Source organism: Aotus nancymaae, unplaced genomic scaffold, assembly GCF_030222135.1.
Source record: "Aotus nancymaae isolate 86718 unplaced genomic scaffold, 86718_ANA_hifiasm-v0.15.2.pri h1tg000053l, whole genome shotgun sequence".
In the NCBI taxonomy this organism is placed as follows: Eukaryota; Metazoa; Chordata; class Mammalia; order Primates; family Aotidae; genus Aotus; species Aotus nancymaae.
The window spans coordinates 8,669,284-8,696,200 of NW_026988467.1; the positions used below are offsets into that span (position 1 = coordinate 8,669,284).

General features: G+C 53.7%; 1 protein-coding gene and 1 long non-coding RNA gene across 2 annotated transcripts in view; both read left to right on the forward strand.

Moving 5' to 3' along the window:
• The first annotated feature begins 2,951 nt into the window (after positions 1-2,951).
• LOC105731748 (uncharacterized) lies at positions 2,952-3,657 on the forward strand. The gene is made up of 3 exons (XR_001110816.1): positions 2,952-3,156; positions 3,257-3,358; positions 3,557-3,657. It is a non-coding gene; the product is annotated as an uncharacterized LOC105731748 (long non-coding RNA).
• A 22,119-nt stretch (positions 3,658-25,776) lies between these two features.
• The window catches only part of DISP3 (dispatched RND transporter family member 3), a 37,267-nt gene continuing 36,126 nt past the window's right edge, over positions 25,777-26,917 (forward strand). Inside the window, exon 1 of the mRNA XM_064363270.1 lies at positions 25,777-26,872. Coding sequence (XP_064219340.1) covers positions 25,777-26,872 — 1,096 coding nt within the window. The remainder of the gene's footprint in view (positions 26,873-26,917) is intronic.

The following is a 26,917-nucleotide window of genomic DNA, read 5'->3' on the forward strand; positions in this document are numbered from 1 at the left end:
CCCTCAGGGTATCTATGTAAAACCCTCAGCCTGGAGGTTACAATCTCTTCCCAACAAAGAGACTGTCTTTGGCTAATGCCACACTGTCCAGATTTTTGGCAGGATCCTGCCCTTCCCTACCAATGTCTTGGCTCTGCTATGCAAAATGCCCCTTGGGTCTAACCCCTCCATTGACTTTCCCTCTTGAAGAAATCAGCAATATTTAGTCTTCTCCAGATGTTGAGGTCAGAGCAAAGGCCCCTAGAAATGTGGATGGGGGACAAGGGGGACGTCTTGTTGGAAGAGGGTTGTGTGGCAGCGTGAATATTGATGAAGCTGTAATTGGCTCCCTCTCTCAGAGCCTGGGTGTCTGCAGGCCCAGGCACTGGGGCTAATTGTTGCAGGCAATTAATAACTTGGACTGTACTCACTCTGGCACAGGATGCCTGCTCCCTTGAAGGAGGCAGGGAAGGCTGGGAAAGGCATGCTAAGCCTGGCTGTTTGCAGAATTCTGGAGGAGGCAGGAGGGGAGAGCTGCCATCTGTCTAGCCTCCTTCAGGCCCTGTCTGCAGTACCCCTGCCCTAAGCCTAGCCCTGTTGGCCTTCCTCAGGCCCTTCTTCAGAGCTTTCTGTCTTCTATTTAATTATGAGATCCTCTAATGTTTCTCGCTCCCATAAGCTTACACTCACCTCCTGATCAGAGCTTTAGGGAGGAAGGGGCTGGGGAGAGGAAGGATGGTGTTTCAGGGAAGTGCAGGATGGGAAGCTGGGATACCTGGAGTCCAACCCAAGTTCTTCCACTAACTTTCTATGTGACTTGGAGTCAGAAGTTCATTCACCATGAATTTGAGCAAGCTCCTTGAGCTCTTTTGCATCTATTATGTCACATGAAGCACAATCAACCCTGAAACTCATGGAAACAGGGATTGATCATCCTATTATCTCTCTACATTATAGCTATAACTATATCCAGAGCTAACTATCAAATGGTTACTTATAATAAATCTGTGTTCTACTTTAGCTGGAAAGATTATTGGCAGTAGTCATTATGACTTCCACTTTGCAGATGGGGAAACTAAGTCTCAGAGAAGTGAAGTGACTTGCCCAAGATCGTACTGATAAAAGACACACATAAAAATCAAACCCAGTTTCCTAAATCTAGAGTTCTTTCCAGCATGGCCCAGCCTACCTGACTCTGCCCAGTGGCTTCTTGGGGAAGGTGAGATTGGGGCTGGGGGCCAAGAGTGTCAAAGTCAATGCCTTAGCAGATCGAAGAGGGGATTACTTATAAATCCATTCATTCTATTCCCTGGTGCTGGGACAATGTCTTAATACCATATTTTAAAAGAAAAACACTCCCAACCCTCCCCATATGCTCAGCCCTCAGCTGCTCACCCATCTGGTGGGAGGACTTGATTTGCATACAACCCCTTCACGGGGGCTGGGCCGGGGCGGTGAAGAAACTGCTAATGTTTATTTAATGCTTAATGTGTGCCATAAACAGTGCTGAATGCAATTTTTGCACAGGGATGATCTCATAACTATAACTCCTGCAATGAGACAGATATTCTTACCATCCCCACTTTATAGATGAGACAACTGGGGTTCAGCAAGGTGAAGTGACTTTCCCAGGGTCACGCAGCTGGTAAGGGGTGGAACAGAAAAATGACTTTACTGACAGGGGTAGAATCAGAGGTTCAGCTCAGAGGCTCTGCTTCAGACCTAGTTGGAGCGGAAATAGAAGTAGAAATAAAGGGATAGGAGGAGAGGATAAAGCAGCCCTTTATAGCTCATATCCCTTGCAAAGAAGGCTTTTCAATTAGTCGTGAAGACAGACTATAAGGAAAGCAGCTTATCGGCACCACGAGGCATTTAAATCAGACCCAGGAAGAACTTCCACCAGACAGCACTGGAACGAGGAGCCAGAGGGGATACAGAATCTCATTCTCTGCAGCCTTTCATCTGGGCAGATCATCCGTCTACCAGAGTCATCTTTGTTACTCACCTGGAGGTACAGGAGGCTTCAGGAAAGTACCCTGTGGCTGGGCAGGGATGTCTGAGGCCAGCTTCCCCAGGCCCCCATAGTAAACAGGCTTCCTGCAAGTGGGAGCCGGCAGGGGAGGGGGAGGGAACTTTGGGATGAACCCCAGGAGGAGGATTCTCATGACTTTTCATGCCCACACCAGCTCCGCTGCCACCACCGGTTCCCCTTTATGGCAGGCATATTTCAAAGGCCTGGTTCCATTTGCATTTTTAAAACCTCACTGATGGCCTGGGAAAATTGCATCGTTCCAGTGTTCCTGGCTACTACACTCTGCACCTTCTGCCACCCCCCTCCACGGGCCTCTGCCTCAGCACCCTCCCTTCGCAGAAGATCCCCTACCAAAGGCAGAGCAAGCCCAGCCCCACTGGAGATCCTCTGGAGGTCTCAAGAGGCCAGGGAGGGTTTGGAGAAGGGTATGGTCAAGGTGGCCACAGCTATGGCAGGCTAGGGAACATGAAGCAGGACCCCTTTGAAGGTGGCAAGAATTTCATTAGGGACCTATGAAACCCACCAAATCTATTTCCCAGAGGAGTGGGAGCTGTATCCCCAGGCATGGGCTGAGGGTGGCACAGCACCATGGGGCACACCAATGGGGTGGCCTATGGATTTGTCAGATTGAGAGGAACAGTGCTGGAGCCTTGGAGAACTTTGAGGAGGCTCCTAGAAGCAACCTTAAAGCAAACTGAAAAGAATCAAGCCATTCACCCAGCCAAGGAAACCCTTTGCTCTCAGCTGGGCTTGGGAAAACACTTTGTGTCTCTCTATTGCTCCTTTAAAAACAAATCTTTTCCTTGTTCTCCTTCCTCCCACCCTCTCCCATGGCTCCTCATTCTCTTCCCTCCCTCTAGGATACGGTAAATGGGACCGGATGCTTGCAGGGCGGTGCCAGGTCTGGTCCTCTGCACTCATGTCAGATTTGCTCTCTGGTCCTGGGATAGCAATTTGCACACGCTCTACTGCCTGCAAGAGATCTCCTGTCTCTTTCTGCCCCTCACAGCTCAGAGTGGCACCCTTCACCCCAGGAACTGCCCCCAACCCTGATGTCTTCAAGGACAGATGGAGCCATTGGGAGTCTTCTGACAGACTTGGCCAGCCTGGCAATGGCTCTCTTGAGACGCTGAGCACATGGGGGAGTGAGTGCCAGGGCAGGGACACTAGCTCGGGCCATTTGCTTCTGCGTAGATGAGCTCTCAGGGCACCCAGGTCATAAACACCAATGTGTCCCGTTGACAGCCAGTCTATGGGTACAGCTTCTGGGGACTGCACAGCAGAGAGACAGAGCAGGAGCAGCAGTGGAACAGCACAGGAGCTCCACTCAGCACCCTGGCGTTTGAGGTGTGTCCCCCCAGTTTTCCTCTTTTACAAATAAGGGCTGGGGGTGGGGAGGGGCTGACGTGGGTTGAGCATCTGTGTGTATTGGCTGGCTGGGCTTGTCATGTTTCATTCACAACTCTCTCACATTCTTCTCTCTCTCATAAGCCAGAAACCTCCTGAAGGCAAGCATTGTATCTCACCATCGTCCTATCTTCCCAGGTCCTTGGTCAGCACACACTCAGAGGACAAATGACAAGCTCATGACTCACACAGCGTGGCAATGGCCTTCCTCCTTTCTGGCTTCCGTCACTGACACCCCTCCACCCTGCGGCTGGGGGCTGGCAGCTGGCCCCCTTTTGAGGGGTCCCCCTTAGCTCTCCCTGGGCAATACCAATGTCAACGCTCTCTGAGCCTTGATGGAGAGAAATGGGCCAGGGCACTGGTCTTGCCACCACCCGCCCCAGGCTCTTTCTCCTTGTGGCCCTTTGGCCAGGGGTGTCGGGCAGGCTATGTGCTAGAGCTGGAGGGATGCCCGGTCCCAGGGGCTGGCATGGCTCTGGGCTCTGGTGCCAGAGGGGTAACTGAAGAACAAACGAGGAAGGGACGGCGCCAGGAGCCTGGGCTTGGCAGCTTCCTCCGGAGGGCACCCAGGGATGCCCGCGAGTGTCCAGGAGGCTGGTGACCTGCCAAGGCTGGGCGGGCCGGCTGGAGAGGAGGGAGAGCGCGGCGGAGGGGAGAGACTTGGGAACCCGGCAACTCAGAGGCGGGGCGAGGGGCCCGGCCTGGGCCGTCTGCAGGGGCGGAGACCGACCCCCAGGGGTCGCTGCGCAGCCCGCCTCCCCAGCCCGCGGGCGCCGGGGCCGGGCTGAACTACCGCGTGGCTGGGCAGGGGGAGCGGCGGCCGAGGTGGCGCCAGGCAGAGGGCCCCGGAGACCGCAGCGCGCGGCGTGGCTCCAGTTCTCGTCCGCCACGACTCAAAGCGCGGTGGCGCGAAGGTCGAGGAGGCGCCAGGGGCTGGGCGGCGGCGCGGCTCCGGATCCTGAGTCGGACACCCCCGCGCCCCGTGGTAGGAGCCGGGACCCAAACAAAGGCGGGCGGCGAATAAAAGGCGGCGGCGGCGCGGAGTGCTCGGGTTGCTAGCTGGGGACAGGGATCCGCGCGCAGCTTCCCGCGGTCTGTTTGCCCAGGAGCGAAGCGAGGAGCCCTGGCCTCCTGGGGCTCCTAGGAGCTTCCCCCTGCGACTCCCGCGAGGAGACGAGTCTGCGCGGCGGGGTGGCCGCCGCTCCCCGACCCTCCGCGCACTCCCTCCGGCGCCGGCGGCTCAGCCCAGCCCCGTTCGGCCGGCCGAGGTGAGTGCATGGCCGCGGGGCGCCATCGGGCCTCGGTCTCGGGGCTGGGGGTTGCGTTGCTAGGAGGAGGGGGAAGTCCTCCACGCCGTTTGCACCCTGGCCTGCGTGGCGCCGCGCGCGAAGTTCTGCCGCTCTCCAGCCAGCCTGGGATGCGGGCCTCGGGGGACCCCCGGGAAAAGCCGCTCAGGGGTGGACAGAGCCCAGGCTTGCCCTCCGCTGCCCGGCCCCAGCCCCGCACCAGCTCCCCGCGGGGCTGCAGCAGCCTCGGTCGGCCTAGACGCGTTGGATGTTGGATGTCCAGGAACGGCGAGGCTTCCGACCTCCGGCCCCTGCTCGTCCCCGCTGGCGGATATCTGGGTCCATAAAAGTTAAGCGTCAGTCTGAAGCCGCCCCAGGATCGGGCTCTCGCTAGAGCGGAGGGAGGGGACAGAGTAAGGTTAATGACCCCCTCCACCCACCCCCTACCTAGCGCACTCGTGCTATCGGAGGGACATTTCGCCGAATAACCTGGCTGCAGGTCCAGCGGGGAGGGCTTGTGGGGGCTTTGGGGCGGGCTGGGCCGGCTATGGAATCTGCGCGCGAGAGGGTCCCCGGGCTCTGCCGAGAACGCGAACGAGGGTGGAGGTGGAGTGGGCAGCCGGGCAGTGGCGGCGCTGAGGGTCTGGGAAGATTCCTAGCGCAGGAGGTGCCGAGTTCCGGGAGCCAACCCCACCGCCGGGAGAACTTTCCGCAACTCCCTGGGGAGGCCCGCAGCAGGGGTGGGTTCCTGGGGGCTTCCTCTTCGTGGCCCCTCTCTGCTCCACGGCCGGCGTCAGCTGCCCGCGATTCCCCCCGCATTCCGAGACTGGCCACAGGTCTTGGTCGACCCACGCCCCGGGTCAGCACCGCGGACAGCGCCTCGCGGCCACCCTGGAAACTCAGAAACCCACGCACACCCACGGTCCACGCGCACACACATATCTACAGACCACTGGAAAACAGTCCACACACATATTCGTAGTCCACTGGCACAAATACACACCCACCCACAATCCTCAGGTGCACACAATCCACACACGGACCCACGGTTCACACACACGTGGGTGGACAGATCTCACAAGCACACACGTTTGTGGACCTGGGCAGCATCTTCGCCCCCGCTCCACACTTGAGGCTGCTGTCTCCGGACTCACTGACTAAGCCCCAGACTCCAGAGCCCACCACCTGGTGTTCCCACCGATGCCATGACTCACAAAGCCACTCATGCTCCCAAGCACAGACACGCTCCCACCCCCAGCGCACGCGCGCATACACACACACACACACACACACACACACACACACACACACACACACACACACACTCTGTCCTCCTATGGGCAAAGCAGGGAGATTCAGAGCAAACACCCCCTCCCACCTCCTACTACATACCTCCCAGGGGACCAGGGCATTTGCCGGAGGAAGGGAGGGAGGGAGGAGACTGTGGCCCGGTGGAAGCTCTGGGCAGAAGCCCAGCCTGGGCAGATGCCTTACAGAATCTCCATTTTCAGCCCAGGGTCCATTTTGCTTGGCTCTCTACCCCAATAGTCACTCCTCTTCCTCTAACCTTAGTCCAGACACATGTACAATCAGGGTCCGAATTCTTTGATTGTATCATCTGTTTCCCTGCTCTGTTCCCTCCCCTAGGTTTATATTACACACACACACACACACACACACACACACCCTCTTTTTTTGGTCTTTTCAGTCATCCTTCCCCACCCACTGCCTTCACTTCTCTCCCCAACTTTCCTTAGGCTGGGTCTGACCCAGTCTTTGCTGGGATGTGGGCACGGCTGACCCTTAGGGGGAGCTGACTCCATTCTCTCAGACTTGCTTTCTCCACTGTAGGTTCCATGTCCCCGTTACTCTCTTTGGAAATCTGACGGCCCTCCACCGTGGCCTCAGAAGCTTCTGTTCTCCTCTCCAGGAAGAGCCCCTGTGCCCTCCCCCTACCCAAGCATGTGTCTTGCCAAGGGAGCCAGGAGAGGTGTTTCCAAGGGGCCAAGAACTTTGGGTGAATTGTTCTGGAACCCCCCCGACCCATGGAGATTTGGCTAGCCATGGGATCTGGTAGCCATGACTTGGCTTGCCCTTTGACACCTCTCCTGCTGTTGTCCTTCAGAAACTGGGTTGAAAGAAGAACAGTCCCAGCGTGGTGTGGCGGAAGGAGCACTGGACTGGAAATGAGGGGACCTGGATCTTAGTCCGAGCTTGACCACAGACTCCCAATTTGCCCTTGGGCAAACTACTGCCCTTCTCTGAGCTTCAGGCTTCCCATCTATTAAAGGACTGGCTGAGGTGACCTGTAGGGTCCTAATGGTCTGGAACATTGACTCTCTAGTGAGTCTCCTCAGTGTGGGTGGGATTGAAAATTGTGATTCTAAGCCCAAAGATGATCCTGCTTTTCCCCTTCCTTAGAGCACCCACCACTAGTAAAGGGTTGCTGTTCCCTGAATGAAGGATGTTCAAATGATTTCTTTCATAGGACCAGAGATGCCAAGTAATTTTCTTGAGGTCGGACTGCTGACATGCAGTCTTTATTGGGGTGGGCATTACTTCTACTGTCTATATATCATCTGCATAAACCACCAGTTCTGCTAGTAGATATGTGGTGAATGAATGAGTGAATGATCAAATGAACGAATAGAAGACTTAAACCTGAATCTCCTGATCCCCTGGTCCTTGAATGGTTTAAGCCCATTTCTCTGCTAGTGTAGACATACTTCCCTTGTCTCCCCATCCTCCCCACCCCCATTCCCCTTGTCATCAAAGGCAAATGGAATTGCCCCAGTTAAGGTCCTTCCTCCCAAGTGGCAGACGCTGGGCTGGTTGTAAATGGCCACAGAGAAGGGACCAGCTGAGAGCAGCTTTAGAGGTCCTGCCCAGTAAGTAGCGCTTTGCAATCAGCCTCATGTCCTTAGACCCAGCCAAGTAGACTGCCCATGGGCAGTTGGTTGCTGGCCAGGCTCTGATGCCAAGAGGGAAGACAGCCATGACCACCATGTGGCTGAGCAGCCTCGTTTCATAACCCCTCGTTTCATGAGTTGAGGATGGCAAAAATAGCCTCCACAGATGAGCCAAGTGAGATGAGCAAGGAGGTGGTGTCCCTAAGGGCCAGCAGCCAGCCCACTGCCAGCGATAAAAGTAGGCACCCCAAAATGGTGGGGGTGGTAGTAGTGATGGTTGACGGTAACAATACTATCGGTATTGATGATGATGCTAACATTGTTAAAATCGGGAGCTCAGTGATTAGCCTTTTTGGTTCCCTTCCCCCTCTTTGAAATGGTTTCCCCATCTGAACCCCTCTCATACTCCTCCCCACACCCAAATGTGGAAAAACTGAGGGCTGGGACAGTGAGGCAGGGGTGTGGGATTGTCCATCAGTCCTAGCCAAGGAGGAGGGCTTGTCAGCTGAAATCCTGTTCTCTGCCTGCCCTCCCCCTACCCCGAGCATGTGTCTTGCCAAAGGAGCCGGGAGAGGTGTCAAAGTCTGTCAAAACACCCTTCCAAGCTGGATTCCAAAGCATCGAAGCCCGGGGAAAATAAATAAAGAGAGCCGTGTTGGCCCAAAATAGAAACATGCACCAACTCACAAATATGCATGTTTTCCAAAAGTCGCATTTCACGGGCAGACAGTGCGGCTCATGCTGCAGCTGCCCAACAAAGGCTGGAGGCATGGATGCTGCGGGACCAGCCCAGGGACGGCGGCAGAGCCTCCCCCAGTGAGCTCACTCTCTGCCTGGCCGCCGGGAGACCAGACAGCCGCACTCCACTCTGCACCAGCTGGAAGGTACATGGGCGGGAGGATTGCAAGGAATATGTGTCTGTGTCTTGTCGAAGCTCTTTAGAAACAGGCACCGGACATGGCTGGTGGCCTCAGGTCCTCGGCCTTATGATGGGAGGCTGGCGCTAACAATACCAACACTCATAGCTGCCATGTGTAAAGTGCCTACTGTGTGCCAGGTGCTAAGCATTTACGTGGACTGTCTCACTTAAGCCTTGCCACCATCTCATGGCACATAAATTGTCATCCTCATTTAATGTATGGGAAAAGCAAAGTTCAGAGAAGCGAAAAGACTTGCCCAAGGTCACACAGCGAGAAGAGGCCAGGCTGGGATCAGATTTTGATCTAAATGAAGCAAAAACCCCCATTTTGCCCAGTACCCTATATTGTTTTGGTTACTGTCATTCAACAAATATTTTCTTGTTGAGAAACCTGTTTATGTGATGGGTTTCAAAAAGATGTAAATTTTTCTGCCAGACAGGCCAGAGGTGAAGGGCAGCACCCTCCCCTCTGTTTATCAATCAGTGGCCTGGGCTGGGTACTCAAGGCTTCTGAGCCATGGCTGGGCTGGGGCTGAGTCCCCGTGAGAGGCTGGAATAGGGCTCAAGCTGTGAAGCTTGGACTATTGAAGACAACTTAACTCTGTAAGAGGTCGAGGATATGAGAGGCCTCTGCAGATGGGGGAGTTACTTAAGAGAGGGCAAGTGAGTTGCCCAGCATCACACAGCATGTTGATAGCAGAGCCTGAGTCTCAAATCCCAGGCCAAGGATCTTCCCAGGCAGCCAGGCTGGCTTCCTTGGGTGCATGGGAAGCGTCCAAACCATGCCAAGGAAGGGCACTGAACCAATGCAGCTGGTAAACCTAACAGCTCCCTTCCAAGAGCGGAGGTGAAATGCTGCTTGCTGTCATTGCTCCAGTCCTCTCCCCTGCACCCCTCTGACATCAGCCACATGCCAGGCAGTGTGCTAAATGCTTCATGGACCTTAACTGATGTGATCCCCATGGCCACTCAAGAGGGAGGTGCTCTGATTCCATTTCACAATGGAGGGGCCTGAGGTTAGAGAGGTCAAGTCACCCTCTCAAGGTCACAGTGCTGGTGAGGAGGCAGGTAGAGCCCAGCAGAGCCCCTGCTGGCTGGTTTGCTCTGGGGGTGAGGAAGGGAAAGGTTTGGAACTGATGCCAAGGGGGCGGAGGAGCTGATGGGCAGCGGCAGGCTATTTATATTACACCTCCAGGCTGGTCACGCTTGCTGGCATGTGTACCAGCAGAGGCTGTGTCTCTGCCAAAACCTGGAAGGAAGAACCTGGTACAGCATCCTGGGGCCAGCCCCTGGAAGGCACTAGTGAAGTGTAAGGTCTGGGTTATGTTTCTCCCTGAACTCAGGGGAGAGAAGATGCTGGAGAGGACTTCGTTGCCTGCAGAACTCCCGGCATGCCCTTGATCCTGGCAATTTACTTCCTCCCATCCGTTCCTCCCTCTGAGGGAACCAAATGGGGAAGCTGCCAGTTTGGAAAAGGCTGTTCGGTAGCAGATGATGGTGTTTCTGTATACCGTGAGCTTGACCATTGGGAACAAGGCCGCAGTAAGGACGATGGGAAGGATTGGCTTGGATTTAGATTCCAGAACGTACCATTTACAGGGGCACTTCTTGGAACCACAGAGTGATGTCCTAGGAGATAGCGTCCAGGGACTTAAAGCTCCTCTGCCAGAAACGTAATCTCCCATCCCACAAGCATCTGCCTGAGCAGTCCTACTGTGTATAGGTGTGGGCTTGTAGAAGTGTGAGGTTGGTGCAAAAGTAATTGTGATTTTTACCATTGAAAGTAGTGGCAAAACCCGATTCCTTTTGCACCAACCTAATGGAAAGGTCTCTGTCTCTGTCCCTGTAGAGCTCATCGGAGTCCCCATTCCCACCTGCCAGCACCTCTGACCGAAGGAGCAGAGGTGATAGATGAATGGTGTCTTAGCCAGGTCCCCTACCTCAGTAGAAGAGGGACCCAGGAGACCCCTGGGGCTGAGAGGGCATGATCCAAGCAAGGGATCACTCCAGGGTCAGGAGGAAAGTTTCCTGTAAGTGTTGCCCCCAGGACAACTGGGCTGTCCATGAGCTTGATGTCTTGGTAGGAGGAAGGTGTGGTGGAGAAGGCTCTGCCCAGCCATCTGCCTGGGACATCCAACACATACAGTGGCACCTGGATGACGTGTCCTTTGCCAAACCTTATGACTGCCGCTGGAAGCTGCTCCTGTTGTGAAGAAGGGTGTGGCGATCTTCTTGTCTCTGGGGAAAGCAGCTTCAGTGGAGGGCAGGGTGGGGAAGGTTGTGGCAAATTGGTGTTCCTGGGAGGTTTGGGAAAAGTATGTGTCCCCCACACGCTGCAACTGCGTTGACCTTTGCCCTGGCCTGGGGGATCTCTCTGTTCTTTGTTGGGGAGCTCTGCAGGGCAATCACCCCAGTGATAATGATCATGATAATAAAAGTCAACATATTGTGAATGTTTAGTACCTGCCAGGCCCTGGGCTTAGAACTTTACAGGTATGATCTCATTTCATCCTTGTACCTGCCCAGCAAGGGGGATAGCACTGTTGTCTCCACGTTAAGGATGAGAAATGTGAAGTGCGGAGACTAAGCACTTACAAATAAGCAGTGGAGATGGGACCCAGCTTCCACGTGCACAACGACTGAGCCCCACACTCTGGCCTTCACCTCCCCTTGATTTGGATCTTTGAGGATGAGTATGATTGAAGCCAGAGTACCTTGTGAGTCCCTCAGTAATCTTGGTAATTGCACACAGGGACTCGGGCTGTGTTCTGATGGATAGGGTGACGTGAGCTGACCATTTGCTTCTTGACTGCCAAGCCACCGGAGAGTTCACTTTTTGAATGTCCAGATGTGGGCAGCATCTGGCAGACTGGCAGGACATTGCTGGCTTTCATCCAGATGTTTCCTCTTTTCCTTCCACGTAGACACAGCTGAGACTCATCCCTCTGGACATGATTGTGTGTGGGGAATCCCAGGTTGAAAAGTGTTTGTTGGTTTTAAGGCATCATCTTGTGACTTCGCAAAAGCAGGTTGTTGGTTTTTGCTCCTCCCTGCAGTCCAGGCCTGGGAGACATTAGAGAGGAAGCAGGCTTTGGAAAACTGTCAGCAGCCGGAAGAGAAAACCCCTCCTTCCCTTCTTTAGCCAGGAAAGCTGGAAAAGGCTGCCGGCGGCGTGCATTGCAGGCCAGTAGCTGCTGTGGGTTCCCTCCGAGGTTTCTGACTTTCCAGCCTGGTGCTCCAGAATCTTCGAGCAGATGATCCCAGAGTAACAGAGCCAGGAGTCTGATGAACAGGGACACTCAGCCAGTTGGCATTCTTGGGCGTTAATGAGCACGCGAATAGATCTGGGGTGAAAAGGTTCACGGAGCCTTCAGGAGGAAAGGCGTTTAAGACATCACTAAGTTAAGATTATATTTTCTTTTTAAGATAGGCTCCCTGTCACCCAGGCTGGAGTGCAGTGGTGCAGTCACAGCTCACTGCAGCTTCAAACGCCTGGGCTCAAGCAATCCTCCCACCTCAGCCTCCTGAGTAGTTGGAGTATAGGTGTGCATGACCACACATGGCTATGTTTTTTACTTTTAGTAGAGACATGTCTCCCTATGTTGCCCAGGCTGGTCTTAAACTTCTGGGCTTAAGATCCACCTGCCTTGGCCTCCCAAAGTGCTGGGATTGCAGGTGTGAGCCACTACACCTGGCCAGATTATGATGATTTAGCAGAAAGTCCTTATTTTATATAGGAAGCACCAACAAGTGAATGAAGTGAGAGTGAATGAGTGAATGAATTGGTAAATGTATGAATTGGGGAGGGGCTGAGGGACTTTGATTTGGCAGGGCCTGACCCCAAATATGGACAAAAGGAAGACTCCTTTTCTTGTCCTCACCCCCCAAACTTGAAAGAATGTCCCCCACCCCAGGAAAAGCTGAGGAGCTGCCCTGCCCAGCAGTGGAGTGCCCTGGATTGGAGGAGCCTGGGGAAGGGGAGCTTTGGCTCTGGATTAGAGAGTCCTGGACGTCCTCCCATCCTGAGGGGACATGGAGAATGGGCAGCTGAGCCCAGGTCTGGGGGAACAGGGTGGCTGCGCTGCTACCCTGCTCAGAAGTTGCTCTGATGCTCAGGGGGTGCCCTTGGAGGTGATTGCTTCTGGGAAGGAGGCTTCTGCCTTTCCTGCCACCACCTTGCCTGGGACAGCACTTGAATAGGAATCAATTTGCATCATTCCTGCTGTCACCAGCCCCAAAGACTAAGTAGCTTAAGTAGCTTATTTCTCCCTCTGCAGACCTACTCTCAAAGCATTCCCAGCCTTCTCCTCCTCCAGCTGGTTCTCCAGTCCTGGAATAATGAGGGGCCCAGAACACCCTTGGCTCAGGTTGGGGCAAAAGACTGACTCCCTGAATGTTGCCCTCTCACTGCCTGCCCCACCCTCATCCCATTCTGCAGGACCCTCTGGTCCTGGGCTGTCTCTGGCTTCTGGCTGTGGCATGGATTGGAACCTGCTGAAAGCAGATGGAGGCTGCTGCCTCAGGACCCGGGGTATCTATGACCCTTTGACCTCAACTGGCTCCTCAGCCCTAAATTACCCCATCCTCTCTCTTGTGTCACACTCCTGTGTCCTGGCCCTCTAGGGACTCCAAATGACAGAACTGGGAGGTATCTGAAAGCTCAAGGCCAGCCCTCCCATTTGACAGAAGGGCATACTGAGGCCCGGGAGAAGGAAAGACTTGGCCAAGTTCAAATAGGAGACAGAGCCCCATTATCATGGAAGAACTGGTGCGTGGGGAGGGGCATGCCCATGGGACTTTGGTAACACTCCACCATTGAGCAGGGTGGGGGTGTGAGGGAAGGGGTCTGGGATTTTTGAGTCCAGGTAGCTTCACTGGGTATTTCTTGGCTTCTAGGACTGGGAGCAACAGTTTCTAGTTCCTGGGGCCGTGAGCCTCCCAAGCATTTTATGAGAAAGGCAGCAGAGTTGGGGGAGGGCAGTCTTGGTAGGAGGAAGTTTGAGGGTCCTCTGCCCCAGCGGCTGAGCACCAACCCTCAACTCCTGTCTCTATAGGCAGCTGCATCATTGTGGAGGGTGTTCTGAGGCTGAGGCCAGTGTCAGACTCCCCCCACCCCAGAGCAAGGGCCTCTGTGCTGGCCCCAGGGGCTGAGGGGTACTGAGCCCACCTCCTGGACAGACACCTGCTCCCCACTGTCCATGCCTGAGCTGTCACTCAGCAGGGGAGCCAAGAAGTCTTCCCTGGAGCCACTGACCTGTGTGGGTACCAAAGGTGAGATCTCACCTAGGCACCTTTGATGGGGAACTGGAAGGTCAGTCCAGTTCCAACCTCCTCCCTTCCCTGGAACCCACAGTCCAGCCAGTGCTGTAACTAAGCTGTGACCAGAAGGGCAGATGCTGTGTGTGTGTGTGTGTGTGTGCGCATACACGCACGTGCATGCATGCACACACACCCCAGTGGGGGTTGGGAGGACTGACTTTAGGACCCTGAGATATTGAAATACGTAAGACTCAAATAAAATCTACCACAGTGAGAAGGGTACTCAGCTTATCAGAAATCAGGTTCAAATAAGTCCCTTCACTTCCTTAGTCTCAGTTTTCATGTCTGCAAATTGGAAATAATTCCTAGGAGGAGAAACCTACGCAAAAATCATCCCCAAGCTGGAAGTTGCTGCATGGAGGCAACACGATTCGGTCCCACTGCTCCCCACCCCCACGAGAGGATTGAGGATGGGAAGAGAAAGGGCTCCTGCTCAGGATCACAAGGGCAGCTCCACCACCTCCTCCCCGCTCTCCTCTGCTGCTGGCCTCCTCAGCCCTTCACAGGCCCAGGCAGCAGGGGATGGGGGAGCCCCAAGTTCTCAGAGAGAGAGAGGTTTGCCCTAAGGTTCTCTCTTCCTTCCCAGGCAGAGAGGCTGCAGGTACAGTCCTCTCCCAGAGCTCCATCCTGAGCTCCATCCCGGCCCCCCAGCAGGTTTGAGCACGTTTAGCTTCTGATGCATCCTCCAGCTTCTCTTTGGGTGGTGTGGGGCAAAGAAGAGTTTTGCAACATCCCTGGACCAATGGATTGTGGTCTGGGCATGCTGGGGCTGTGGGAGGGATTGCAGTCTCCCAAGCCTTCCCCAAAGCTAGGACCTGGCCAGTGACCACCTGCTGTGTCCCAGCAAAGCTGATGGCACCCAGCACATGGCTATTGGCTATTCAGCTGTTCTTGCCACTTGGCCTGGCCTCTGTGCGTGCCCCCTCCAAAGACAGCAGGACCCCTGCTTGCTGCCACCACCAGTTATTCTGTAGAGAGATGAAGGGGAGCCTCTCTCAGCATCCAGCTTCCTTTGCTCTGCCTCCCCCAAATGGGTGGTGACTGAGAATCAGAGGATTTAGAGAGCATCTCTTCCTGCTCCCCATCTGGCAGATGGAGAAACTACTTATCCAGAGATGTGAAGGGACATGTTCTAGGTCACACAGCAGGCCAGTGTCCAGGCAGGTTCCAACCTGAAGTCCCTGGGGCCACTTGTGCTGCCTCAGGCACAGATCACCTGCTTCCTCCACCTCCTTGCCCCCAAGCTTGAACTTGCAGCAAGATCCCAAGATGCGATGCTGAGGGAATTGTTTTACAGATTTGTTGATCGGATCTCAGAATGAAAAGGGCCCTGAGCTCATCAGCCAGGAAGAAATCCAATTTGGCTTTGATGGCCATAGTTATTGGTCATATATCGTTGAAATCTTTTTATTTTCTTTGAACCCGGCAGTGGAGGGGCTAGGGTACTGGACTGGCTGCTGGGCCCAGAGGTTCCTCTGCACTTGGCAGCTGTGGTCTCCAGCGTCACACACCCAGGACTTGGGACTGAGGGTGGGAGCCATGCGGTGGGAGGGGACGGTCTGGACAGGTTGGCCAAGGACTGCAGTGAGGGTTTCCAGGAACCCCCTGACCCTTCAGGCCAGGGCATCTGGGAGTCTGGTCAGATCTCACAGGTTCTGTAAGTGCTGCTGATTTTATTCAGCTTTCACTGTCTTTTCCCCAGTGATGCCAAGGCTGCTGTGTGGGCTTCAGGATCCAGAGCTGATGGGTTTTGATGGTGAGGCCCGAGTTGTGCAGGCAGGGGCAGCAGGTGGGGAAAAGGGGCCAGAGAGGCTCAGTCGACGGAGTTCCTTTTGGCAGCGGGGCACTGTGGCTAAAAGCATGGGCTGTGACATTGCCTCCAGAGGCTCCAGTCCAGCCCAGCTCTGCAGCCAGCCTTGTAGGGCGGGGGTTGGATCAGACATGACATAAATAAATAAATAAATAAATAAATAAATAAATAAATAAATAAAGCACCTCCCGTGTGCCAGACACATAGTAGTGCTCAGTGAATGATAAACTCCCCACCCAGTCCCCTTGTAAGGGGCCTGGCAGATAGTGAGCCCTTGGACTTCTATTTCCTTCTACGGTCTGGCTCTACCAAGAAGAGCTGTTTGGCTGATCTGGGTGTGCTGTGTGTGTCCCCCTGTCCGGCTGGCCCAAATGCCATCATTTCTTCCCTCCCCATGGCTGCAGGAAAAGACACTCTGCTGAGGAGTGAGCCTTGGCTAGCGATCCAGCAGCCTGAGTCCATTCCCCGAACCCCAGGGGCACATGTGAGCCTTGTCGGGTGGGGGCGGGGAGGCCAAAGGCTGATCAGTTGCCGGAGGGAGCCACTGGGAACGGGGGAGGAGGACCAGGGCAGCAAGGGCTTTCCAAGAATGCTCCTGGACCACCTGTATCAGAATCACCTGGGGAGGTGTTTAAATACAGATTCCAGGTTGGGCACGTTGGCTGACACCTGTATTCCCAGCACTTTGGAAGACCGGGGAAGAAAGATTGCTTGAGCTTGAGATCAGCCTAGGCAACCTAGCAAAACCCCATCACTACAAAAAAGATTTTAAAAAAAGACAGCCAGGTGTGGTGGCATGCGCCTGTATTCTCAGCTACTCGGGAGGCTGAGGTGGGAGGACCACTTGAGCCCGGGAGGTTGAGGCTGCATTGAGCCGTGATAGTGTCACTGGAGTCCAGCCTGGGAAACAGAGTGAGACCTCGTCTCAAAACAGACCAAAGGAAACAAAGCCCAGGTTCCTGGTCCCCACCTCCTCAGAATCTGACCTGGTATCACCCTAGAATCTGCACTTTAACAAGTATGCCTAGTCACTCCAATTCACACTGCAGTCCGAGGATCTTTGCAGCAGAGAATAAAGGAGTCTGCTCCAGTCGACTTGTGGACCTGCCTACAGCAGGGGCCAGACCTTATGATGAACTAAGAAGTTCATAATAATCATACCAGCTGCTGTGGTTCAGCAGGGGAGCAGTGTCACCATCCCCATTCCATATTTCCCTCTCGGTGTTAGGGGGTCCAGTTCTGTCCCACGGAGCCCACTAGAGAGGGGACAGAGAACAGGGAAGGTGACAGTGGCTGTTGTGCCCATCAGCGTTGGATCCCTCTGGTGTTGGCTGGGACGTTTCCCCGGGTGATATATGGACCCGGGCAAAGCTTGTTTGCCTGATAAGTATTGAGCCGTTCGGTTTACGAGTCAGCGCCCACAGTTTCCTCACCAGCTGTCAGCCCGGGGAGGCCAGTCATCCTTCATCGACTCCATCTGTGCAGCCTGACCTTCTCTGAGAAATGGGGGGCTTGGACAGGCTCGCCACAGAGTCCCACCTGACTCCCCTCCCCACCCAACCTGGGCTCCTAATAATTAGCCCTGGTTTTCTTTGCAGAGAGGAATGGTCATTTGTGCCCCTCTGAACTTCCTGCTGGCAAATTGAGCCAACAAAGATGTGTTTCTTAGGGGGCTGCAGGGGTGGTGGGGAGTCGGGGTAGGTGCCTGCTTCAGCCGCAGCCGCAAAGCCAGGTTTCCCTGGGGCTGGGGCAGGGGACATGGGGTGAAAGATTTCGGGTCTTCTTGCTGGGGAAAGAGCTCAGACAAGTGTGGAAAGTCACCCAGCAACACCCCTTCCTCTATGGATCTAGAAGGCATTCCCAGGCTCTGTCGCCATTTTTATTTGAGATTCTAGGTAGGACTTGGGACTTCCTCAGAGAAGACTCTGGGAGGGCCCTAGGATCCAGCTGCTAGGATGGGGCTCCCTGCTTCACCCCTACTTTCTCTCTGGGATGCTCCATGGCCCCATTGTATTAGGGTTCTCCAGAGAAAAAGAACCAACAGGAGATTTATATATGTCAGAGAGAGAGAGATTTATTAGAAGGAATTGGCTCATGTGATGATAGAGGCTGAGAAGCCCCAAGCTCTGCAGGCAGCAAGCTGGAGACCTAGGAGAGCTGACGGCATAGCTGCTGTTGGAGACTGAAGGGCTGAGGACCAGGAAGCACGATGATGTAAGCTCTAGTCTGAAAGTTGGCAGGCTGAAGATCCAAGAAGGGCCGTTATTTCAGCTTGAGTCCAAAGGCCAGAAAAGACCAATGTCGGCCGGGCATGGTGGCCCCGGCTGTAATCCCAGCACTTTGGGAGGCCCAGGTGGGTGGTTCATGAAGCCAGCAGTTCGAGACCAGCCTGGCCAATATCGTGAAATCCCGTCTCTACTAAAAATAGAAAAAATTAGCTGAGCGTGCTGGCGTGCGCCTGTAGTTCCAGTTGCTCGGGAGGCTGAGGCGGGAGAATTGCTTGGACCTGGGAGGTGGAGTTGCAGTGAGCCAAGATACACCACTGCACTCCAGCCTGGGCAACAGAGCAAGACTCCATCTCAAATAAATAAATAAATAAATAAAATAAGAGAGAGAGAGAACAAAAAGAAAAGACAAGACCAACATTCAAGCTCTAGCATTCAGCAAAAAGAATTCCGTCTTACTCAGCCTTTTTGTTCTATTCAGATCTTCAACTGATTGATTGAGGCCCACCCTCGTTAGTGAGCACCATGTGCTCTACTCTGTGTACTGATGCTAATCTTATCCGGAGGCTGAACTTGGCGGCTCACCCTGTAATCCCAGCATGTTGGGAGGCTGAGGCGGGCAGCTCACTTGTAGGAGTTCAAGACCAGCCTGGCTAACATGGTGAAACCCCATCTCTACTAAAAATACAAACATTAGCCAGGCATAGTGGCATGGACCTGTAATCCCATCTACTCAGGAGGCTGAGACAGGAGAATCACTTGAACCTGGGAGGCAGAGGTTGCAGTGAGCCGAGATTGTGCCACTGCACTCCAGCCTGGGCAACAGAGCAAGACTCCATCTCAAAAAAAAAAAAAAAAAAAACCCAAACTTATCTGGAAACTCTCTCTCTCTCTCTCTCTCTCTCTCTCTCTCTCTTTCTCTGTCTCTCTCTCTCTCTTTCTCTCTCTCTCTCACACACACACACACACACACACACACACACACACACACACACACAGAATCACGTTTGGCCTAATGTCTTGGCACCCCATAGCCCAGTCAAGTTGACACGTAGAATTCACCATCACACGCATGACCCATTGAAGGGAAGGCCAAGTTTCTGAGGTTGGTGAGAGACTTCCTTTACATCATGCCCTGAATTGCCGCCTACTGAAAGCGGAATTGCCAGGCTCCGAGTGATTTCCGGTCTTATGGGGATGGTGCAAACTTGCTAAAAGGCAATGGGTTTCTCCAACGAGTACTGACATCTCAGCTATCAGAGAGCTCTTAGGCTGCCTGGTATGGCCCAAAAGAGCCTGGGCTTTAGGAGCAATAGACCTGAGGTTCAAACTCCAGTTCTGCCCCTTAGTAGCTGTGTGACCACCAGCGAGTCACTGAACCTTTCTAATTCTGATTTTGCTTCTGTAAAAAGTGGATGCTAATAATGCCTTCTCTAGCGTCCTTGCAGGGCTGATGTGAGGATGACAGAGGATGGATAAGGACTACTGGGCACGTGGTAGATGCAGAGTTAATTATGATGATGATCTTAATGGGCGTCAGTTTCTGCAATGAACTAGCTGGGCTTTTGACTTCACTCCCTGTACATGATTTCGCCCCAGTTTCACCACCACATCTCCAGTGCCTCTCCAGCCTCCTGGCCTAGGTGCAGTATCCAAGTCTCAGAGAAAGGTTTGGAATTCTGATGACAGTCAGGTACATAGCTGGGGCATCCGGAGAGCGACAGATTCTCAGAAGATGGAGTATCCAGACTTAGCACAGCAATGCCTGGGTGGCATCAAGGCCTCCCCTTTTCTTTCCTCCCTCCTCTGGAGCTGTTCAACTCAAAATAACTCATTTTGCGCCTCTACCCAAATCTCCCGACCCAAGGGTAAGAGAATCAAAGACCTCGAGATGTTCAAGCACCAGAGCTGAACTAGGGAAGGCAAAACACCCTGATCCAGGAAGAAAAAACTGATTAGCTCCTAATTGCCGTTAAATTATATATACATACACGTATTTTAAGTGAAATCTGCATGTCTAATGTGATTTTTTGATTACATTTTAATAGTCTGACTGGGATGGGGGAATGGAGAAGGAAGCGTTCTGTCATCCTCTGCCAGAGGAGGGAAGTTATAAACAAGAGCACAGGGAGGCTCTGGCATGGGTTCACATCCCTGGGAGCCCCACTTGCCCTAGAGAAGAGTGAGGCCTGGCAGGGGGCTGGGGATGTTTTTGAGGTGACACCACCTCCCACGAAAGCCCTGTTCTGTCCAAATGGGGAAGTCCGTCTGATCTGTGACTTGAAGATTGTCTTTTCCCTTCAGCTTCAAAAACAGCTCTCCCGCTGGGCGCGGTGGCTCACACCTGTAATCTCAACACTTTGGAAGGCTGAGGTGGGCAGATCGCTTGAGGTCAGGAGTTCAAGACCAGCCTGGCCAACATGGTGAAACCCTATCTCTACTAAAAAATACAGAAATTAGCCAGGCATGGTGGTGCATGCCTGTAGTCCCAGCTACTCAGGAGGCTGAGGCACAAGAATCACTTGAACCCAGGACGTGGAGGTTGCAGTGAGCCGAGATAGCACCACTGCACTCCAGCCAGGGCAACAGAGCAAGACTCCATCTCAAAAAACAAAACAAAAACAAAACTAGCTCTCCTATTTTGGCACTTTGAGTCCACAAGCCATCTCCCTCCAGGCCTGGTTGTTCCTTGGGGCTGCCAAACACTGTCCCCAGAATCTGGGGATGGAGTAGAATGAATCCTGGTCCTGCCACTGATAAGATGAGCTCGGGTCAGTCCCTTCTCCTTGACTTCACCTTGGGTAAGTCTCAGTTTCCCCATGTGTAAAATGAAGGCGCTGGAGAAGGTATACTCTGAAGTCTCTTCTGGGTCCAGTGGGCCACTACCTGCTTCCTGCTCATTGAACGATCCCTCTCTCCATCTTGGGAATAGGTGATTCCACACTCGCTCACCCACGGGGCGTTTGCCCACTCCCCCTGTCCAAGGTCCTTCTGCTTTCTTACTCGGCTCTCTCCTGCTACAACTTAAGCCGAATCTCCTTGGTTTCTCTCCTTGCACGGCAGAGCCCTGCCTCTTACAGGAATTCCTTAAAGGGTTGAATGCTGTTAGCAAAATCCCTTCCCCACACATACACAAATATTCTATTTTTAAATAACATTTATTTCTGATTCTAAAAGTAAAGCTGTACCTGATCATTGTAGAAAAATTAGAAAGAGACAAGTACAAAGGAGAAAATAAAAATCACCCATAATCCTCCCAGATAGCTGCTATTAATGGTTATGTGTTTTGTTTTTCTTTTTCTGTGATAAACCTGGGATTTGACTGCAGATATGGCTTTGGGTTGCCACAAGCCTGGGCTTGAAACTGGGTGAGGTCTTTCCTTTTGAGTCTCCCTAGGTCCTCTTGCTCTCTTTTAAGAAGCTGCCCCGGTTGCCTTTCCCAAGAGGAGGACGATCTGATTCGCGGATGTGCGTCCACCTTGGTCCTGGGCCCCAACGAGGCCCAGAGTTTACATTTTTGACAACCTCTGAGGGTGCCTGTATGTGTGAGAAAGAGACACAGGCAGAGAGAAAGGGCATTGGTCACCGAGAAGGAGAACGTTCCCAGGGCCCATAAAGGGCTGACTACAGCCCCCACTCTTCCCCAGCCCTCACTCCACCCCCTCAGTCCTCCCAGTCCTAGTCCGGGCTTTGTCTGAATCAATGACAGCTACTGCAGGAACCACCTTCATTCCTTTCCACGGAGCAGCTGGAGTTCCTCGCTAAGCTAATCAATTCCCATCATTTGAGAAAGGAAAACAGATTTACAATTTGCTGCCCATCCTACCTAGTGGAGGGGCCTGCGGAGGGAGGTGCTGGCTGAGGCACTGGTGTGACACCCTAGCAGCCCAGCCTCAGTTTGGTGCGAGGGACTCTCAGATGGCTTCTGCCTTACTCAGGCTGCAGATTGGGAGATGGGAAGGCCTAGCTGTCTGGGGTTTCTTGGAGATTCCAGGGGTGGCACAGCTGGAAGGACCTGGGCTTTTACCACCCCGCTATGAGACAGGGGAGACAGGGCCCCAAGAGGGGTGGGACAGACACAGGGCCTCCCAGAAAGCTGGTGGCTGAGCCAGGCCTGGAGACATGTGGGTTGACCACCCACCAGTCTGGTGTGATTTCCCTTGTGGTACTTTTCATTTTGGGGGCAGACTGAGAAGGCAGGCACGGAGTGGGGAGGGTGCAGGATCGACCAAGAACTCATCAAATCCACTTCCTGCCTTGTCCATTTCACAGTCTTCCAGATCCTTCCCAACCTGGAGGAATCTGTATCCCCTGCCGATGCTTATGTGGCTTGGGGTCTGTTGCCCTTTCTGTCCAGGGGAAAGTTCTTTTTAAAAAAAATTGTTTTAAAAAAAATTTTCCATATGTTATTGGGGTACAGGTGGTATTTGGTTACATGAGTAAGTTCTTTAATGGTGATCTGTGAGATTTTGGTGCGCCCATCACCCATCAAATAGGGTGCACTGCTGATCATTTCTCATCATTTGAGAAAGGAAAACAAATTTACAATTTGTTTTGCACTGCACCCCATTTGTAGTCTTTCCTCCCTCATCCTCCCACCCTTCCTCCCAAGTCCCCAGAGTCCACTATATCATTCTTATGCCTTTGCGTCCTCATAGCTCAGCTCCCACGTATCAGTGAGAACATGCGATGTTTGGTTTTCCACTCCTGAGTTACTTCCCTTAGAATAATAGTCTCCAATCTCATCCAGGTTGCTGCAAATGCCGTTAATTCATTTGTCCAGGGGAAAGTTCTATCGGATACCTAACCCAAGTTCATCAGAGACTCCTTTTCCTTCTTTCACTCAACAAATATCTGATTGCCCCCCCTCCCGAACAGTATTTTAGGCCATGAGAACCCAGCAGGGAGTATGACAACTAAGTCCCTGCTCCCTTAAAGCTCATGTCTACCCCCCTGTAGGGCTCTCACATAGAGGTGGAGTGGCTGGGCCCAATTTTCTGGTCACTTAAACCCAGCGAATGCTGTCTGCAGGGCATGGAGTCACACATAGAACAAGGCTTCACTGCAATTGCTCCAGTTGCTATTGCTATGTAACAAAACGTCCCAGAGCGCAGAGACATATAACAACTATCGTGCATTCTGCGGGTCAGGACAGGGCACAGGAGAGGATGGCTGAGTTCCACTCCGTGGTGTCTGGGCCTCGGCTAGAAAGACTGGAAGGCTAGGGGTTACTCAATGACTGGGGGCTGGGATTATCTGCAGCGTCGCTTACATGCTCACAGCACATGGTGGTTGATGCTGGCTGTCAGCTTGGTTGTCGGCAGGAAGTCCTACGTGTGATCTCTCTGTATGGGCTAGTTTGGGCATTCTCATAGCATGGTGGCTGATCCCAAGGATGAGCATCCAAAGAGAGCCAGGAGGAAGCCGCATCTTCCTTTACTTCCTAATGTCTGCATTCCTTCCCCTTGAATCCGGGTGGGCTGGTGACTATGGCAGCCTTGCCTGCTTGATAGGAGGAGAGGCAAAGTCACATCCGGAGATAAGCACCTGAGATGGCAGATATTGTTGCAGCCTCTTTGGAAAACACAGCCTGCTCCATGTATCTGTTAGGGGTTCCAGCCTTCGGAGGGAAGGAGCGTGTAAAAGAATAGTAGCTGCCATTTCCCAGGCACTGATGTCCGCCAGGCACTGTACTCGGTCTGTTGTCTACGCCATCCTTCTGATAGTTTTGGCGGTGAGCACTGTTCCACCCATTCTGCAGATGGGGAGACTGATGCTGAGCAAAGTTAAACTGCCTGCCCTAAATCTTGATTTGCACCCAAGTCTGTCTGCCTCCGAAGCCGTAGCTCTTAACACTGCTCCACTGCCTCTCCCTCCCTTCCCTGTAGTAATTTTTACCTCCAGGCAAAATCTAGTAAGGATGGTGAGAAGCTTAGGCAGCTGGGGGCAGGGGTTCAGATCTAGGAAGGCTTCTTGGCAGAGGTGACACTTGAGCAAGGACTTGAATGATGAATTCAATGTGGACCCCTTGGGGAAGGCAGTGACATTCCTGGTGGAATAGCAATGGGATCAAGGGGCTTTCAGATCACCCAGGGAGTGTTGCTGTGACCCAGAATCCTGGCCTTTGACCCCCTGCAACACCAACACACTAAACTGTACTCCCCACAAGGCAGGCTGAGGCACGGGCAGGATGGATGGATGTAGTTCCCAGCTGCAAATGCGGCCTCTCCCCTCTCCACCTTATTCCCATCAGCTTTCTTCTTCTGAGGCCAAGAATGGGGCAAAGGCTCCCACACTTCTCACCTCCAGGTGCAGACTGGGTTTTTCCCTTTGGAGATGGGGTCAGTCTGAGCTGCCTCCAGTGCGAATACAAATTGGGCTTCAGAGAAGTTAGCACCCCCTCGGCAAGCTGGCAGGCTCGTGTTAGGGCATCGCAAATGGGAAGTTTAATTATCTCATTGATAGGAATCTTGCATATTACAGGAGCAATTCCCGCCCCTTCCAGGCCTCTCTCTTGCAAGTCTTCTGCTGCACACCCGTCCTCTCCCTCACATCCTTAGTCACTCTTCCTGTTTCTTCTTGTCTCCCTGTTTGCATCTCAGTCTCTCCCTCATCCCCCACCATTCCACTCTCCCCTCTGTCTCTCTCCTCTTTTCCTGTCTTTGTTTCCCTCCTTCCTTCACCTCCTCTTGCTTACTTTCTCTGGACTGACAGCAGCCTCTCTTCCTGGACAGATCATCTAATTGAAATGGAGCACTCCAGAGAATGTTAATAGGAAAGGCAGCATTAATTAGCTATCGCTAGCATAATTAACTTCCTCCTCTCACTGCCTAGCATCTAACTGGATAATGAGTCTCTCTCTGTCCAGAGGGCAGGCAGGACAAGGGGCCCAGGCCATGCCGGGGATGTCGGAAAGCCTCTTCTCTTTGGACCACCCCGCTGGAGTCCTCTGGTTGCCCAGCCCTGCCCTCTCCTGCCAGGCCCTCCTGCTGCTGCGCTGAAGTCTCTGGGAGGCAGATGCCCGGCCCCTGCCCATGCCCAAAGGTTTGATGTTGCTGGAGCTGCATATTAAGTGGCCCGAGCCTGACAAACAGTGGCTGCAGCTGCAGCATCCCAGAGAGGGGGTGGGAAGCTACTGAAGGTTCTCCAGGAGAGCTGTGACAGGCACCTAGTCCTGGCACAGTTCCCGGGCAATGGCTGAGCATGTTACAGTCCCCAGCGGGGAGCAGAAATCTGCTTATGTGACAGATAATAACTAACATACTACACAGACTGCAGAGTACTTCCACTTTTGACCCCACAGTCGTACAGGCAGCAATGGCCACTTCTATTTTATAGATGAGGACTCCAAAGTTCAGGGAGGCTCACTGCCTTGCTGATACACAGCCAGGACTCAAATCAGGGTCTGCCTGATTCCAAAGATCGTGCTCTTTCCCTTGCACCCTGATACTTGCTGGAGGTACTTTACAGCTGTTCATTAAATAAGAGTGGTTGCAGTGAAGTCGAATCTTACATTGGCCTTGAGAGTTCTAGTGTCAGAGGATGCAGCAAAAATTAGAAAATTGTGTGGTCAGACTTTTTAAAAAATATCCGTCACCCCAGGAGAAACATCCTTTCTGTCTGCAATTCTCCTTATTTTCTGTGGCCTTGGCTTTCAAGCCAAGACCCAAAAGGGAGAGGTGATGGGCAAATAACAGGAATTTTCTTTGCATTTTTTACAAGTGGTTAAATTCAGTTGTGTTGATGCGAGCTTGATGCAATTCCATTGCAGTGTTAGTATTTGGTTATGAGTGGACAGAATTGCTACCCAGGGCTGCGCGAACTACACCACAGGGCACCTTCCCCTCCCTGTCTCTCCAGCCTGCTGACCCTCTCCCTCTCCTGCAGGCTATGGACACGGAGGATGACCCCTTGCTGCAGGATGTGTGGCTAGAGGAGGAGCAGGAGGAAGAAGCAGCAACGGGTGAGGCCTTTCCGGGGGCCCAGAAGCCAGGGCCCCGACCTGGGGCAGTGGGGCAGTGTTGCTGGCGGCACTGGCCCTTACCTTCCCGGCCCCCAGCCTCGGGCTTCTGGAGTACCCTGGGCTGGGCCTTCACCAATCCGTGCTGTGCTGGGCTGGTGCTCTTCCTGGGCTGCAGCATCCCCATGGTCCTGTCAGCCTTCATGTTTCTTTACTACCCACCGCTGGACATTGACATCTCCTACAACGCCTTTGAGATACGCAACCACGAGGCCTCGCAGCGTTTCGACGCCCTCACCCTGGCGCTCAAGTCCCAGTTTGGATCCTGGGGGCGGAACCGGCGCGACTTGGCCGACTTCACCTCCGAGACGCTTCAGCGCCTTATCTCAGAGCAACTGCAGCAGCTGCATGTCAGCAACCGCTCGCGGCAAGTTTCCCGAGCCCCCCGCGTCATCCCGGCGGCCTCACTCCGCGGCCCAGGACTGTCCCAGGACACTTCCACTGCCCAAAAGTCCCCCGCCAATCGGAGCGGGAGACTTCGGCGTGAGACCCCGCCCCTGGGGGATCTGGCAGCCGACCAGAGCAAAGACCCGTGGAAACAGCGGCTGAGCAAAAATGGGTGGCACCAGCCCAGCGTCCCGCCCCCCGCGGCAGCCGCGGCCAATCAGAGCCGTGCCCGCCGAGGAGCCTCGCGCTGGGACTACTCGCGCGCCTACGTGAGTGCCAACACGCAGACGCACGCGCACTGGCGCATCGAGCTCATCTTCCTGGCGCGCGGCGACGCAGAGCGCAACATCTTCACCAGTGAGCGGCTGGTCACGATCCACGAGATCGAGCGCAAGATCATGGACCACCCGGGCTTCCGGGAGTTCTGCTGGAAGCCCCACGAGGTGCTCAAGGACCTGCCGCTGGGCTCCTACTCCTACTGCTCGCCCCCCAGCTCGCTCATGACCTACTTTTTCCCCACCGAGAGGGGCGGCAAGATCTACTATGACGGCATGGGCCAGGACCTAGCGGACATCCGGGGTGAGCGGCCGGGATCCTGGGGCGGGGCGTAGGACCTGGTTTCAT